The 1,503-nt window shown below is 51.2% G+C and overlaps 1 protein-coding gene across 2 annotated transcripts in view; it reads right to left on the reverse strand.

Moving 5' to 3' along the window:
* GLTP (glycolipid transfer protein) overlaps positions 1–1,503 on the reverse strand; it is a 29,647-nt gene continuing 28,144 nt past the window's right edge. For both annotated transcript variants that reach the window (XM_011936199.1, XM_011936209.1), the window contains exon 5: positions 1–345. In XM_011936199.1, coding sequence (XP_011791589.1) covers positions 163–345 — 183 coding nt within the window. In that variant the 3' untranslated portion in view covers positions 1–162. The remainder of the gene's footprint in view (positions 346–1,503) is intronic.

Consider the following 1,503-nt stretch of genomic DNA (forward strand, 5'->3'; position numbering starts at 1 on the left):
ACTTAAAAAACGAGGGCTGTCCCCTGCAGACTCTGGCAGGACCCTGGGCCGCTCTGGGGGATGCAGGCCAGGGGCAGCTCACAGACTTGATTCACAGTGATTCTGGTTTGCCTGTTTCTCTGTGTGGCCATGAGTCGGGGGCGTGTCCAGCGGTGGGCACGCCTATACCTTATAGTTAAGCTCGGCGTTCATCTGGGTGTACATCTCATAGATGACATCGATGGTGGCCGTGTAGTTGACTAGGAAGAGGCGGATCTTCTCCAGGCACTCCTCCTCTGTCACATTCTGCCCCTTGGAGAGTGCTTTCAGGAAGTCGGACTTATAGGGGGCTGCGTACAGTGCTGCCTTGAGAAGGGCAAGAAGGGAGGTAGGCACAGCATTAGCAGGGGCCGAGGAGCCAGGCCAGCATGCCAGGGTTCTGGGAGGGGTCTTCCCTGGATCTGTGCTGGACAGGGGGTCTGTGCTATTTGAGGTGTTGGAAGGGAAAGGAAAAGGAAGGTGTATTTTGAGCGACAGCAGGAAGGATATCAGCTTTGGGGACAGACAAGCCTAGGTGCAAATGCCAGTCTGGGCCACCAACTAGCTGTGAGCCTTGAGCAAGTCACTTAGCCTCTCTGAGCTCCAGTTTCCTCATCTGCAAAATGGGGATAATGGCTCCCACTTAATTGGGTTGCTTTTATAAGGATTGGGGGCTTGTACAAAGTGCTCAGCACAGCACCAGGCATACAGTAGGCACTCAGCACAACACCTGGCACACAGTAGGTGTTCAGCATGGGTAAGTCTCTTCCTTCTGGGTTCCCTGCTTTGGAAAAAGGGAACTGCTTCTTCAGAAAACTCCCTTTCTGAGTTGGGGAGACGACTGCTAATCATACTGTGGTCTCTCTTTTGTCCTTAGGGGGGCGATACTTCCCTAAATTTCAGGGCTGCTCTCATACTTGAAAAGTACAGAGAATTTGAAATTCACAGAATTTCAGAGCCAGAAGAAAAAAGGTACAACTAGATAAAAAGCTTAGGCTAGCCGGGTGCGGTGGCTCATGCTTGTAATCCCAGCACTTTGGGAGGCCAAGGTGGGCGGATCACAAGGTCACGAGTTCGAGACCAGCCTGGCCAATATGATAAAACCCCGTCTCTACTAAAAATACAAAAAATTAGCCAGGTGTGGTGGCGGGCGTCTGTAGTCCCAGCTACTCGGGAGGCTGAGGCAGAAGAATTGCTTGAACCCGGGAGGCGGAGGTTGCAGTGAGCTGAGATCATGCCACTGCACTCCAGCCTGGGTGACAGAGCGAGACTCCGTCTTAAAAAAAAAAAAAGTTTAGGCCAGGAGTTTGATAGGATGAGGAAAGTATAAATACTATTTTTTAAATCTTTTTAAACATAGTCTTGTTCTGTCCTCCAGGCTGGAGTGCAGTGGCACGATCTTGGTTCACTGCAACCTCTGCTTACTGGGTTCAAGCTATTCTTCTACCTCAACCTCCCAAGTAGCTGGGACTACAGGCGCCTGCC

The sequence above is a fragment of the Colobus angolensis genome, unplaced genomic scaffold, assembly GCF_000951035.1.
Source record: "Colobus angolensis palliatus isolate OR3802 unplaced genomic scaffold, Cang.pa_1.0 Scaffold10, whole genome shotgun sequence".
Classification (NCBI taxonomy): domain Eukaryota; kingdom Metazoa; phylum Chordata; class Mammalia; order Primates; family Cercopithecidae; genus Colobus; species Colobus angolensis.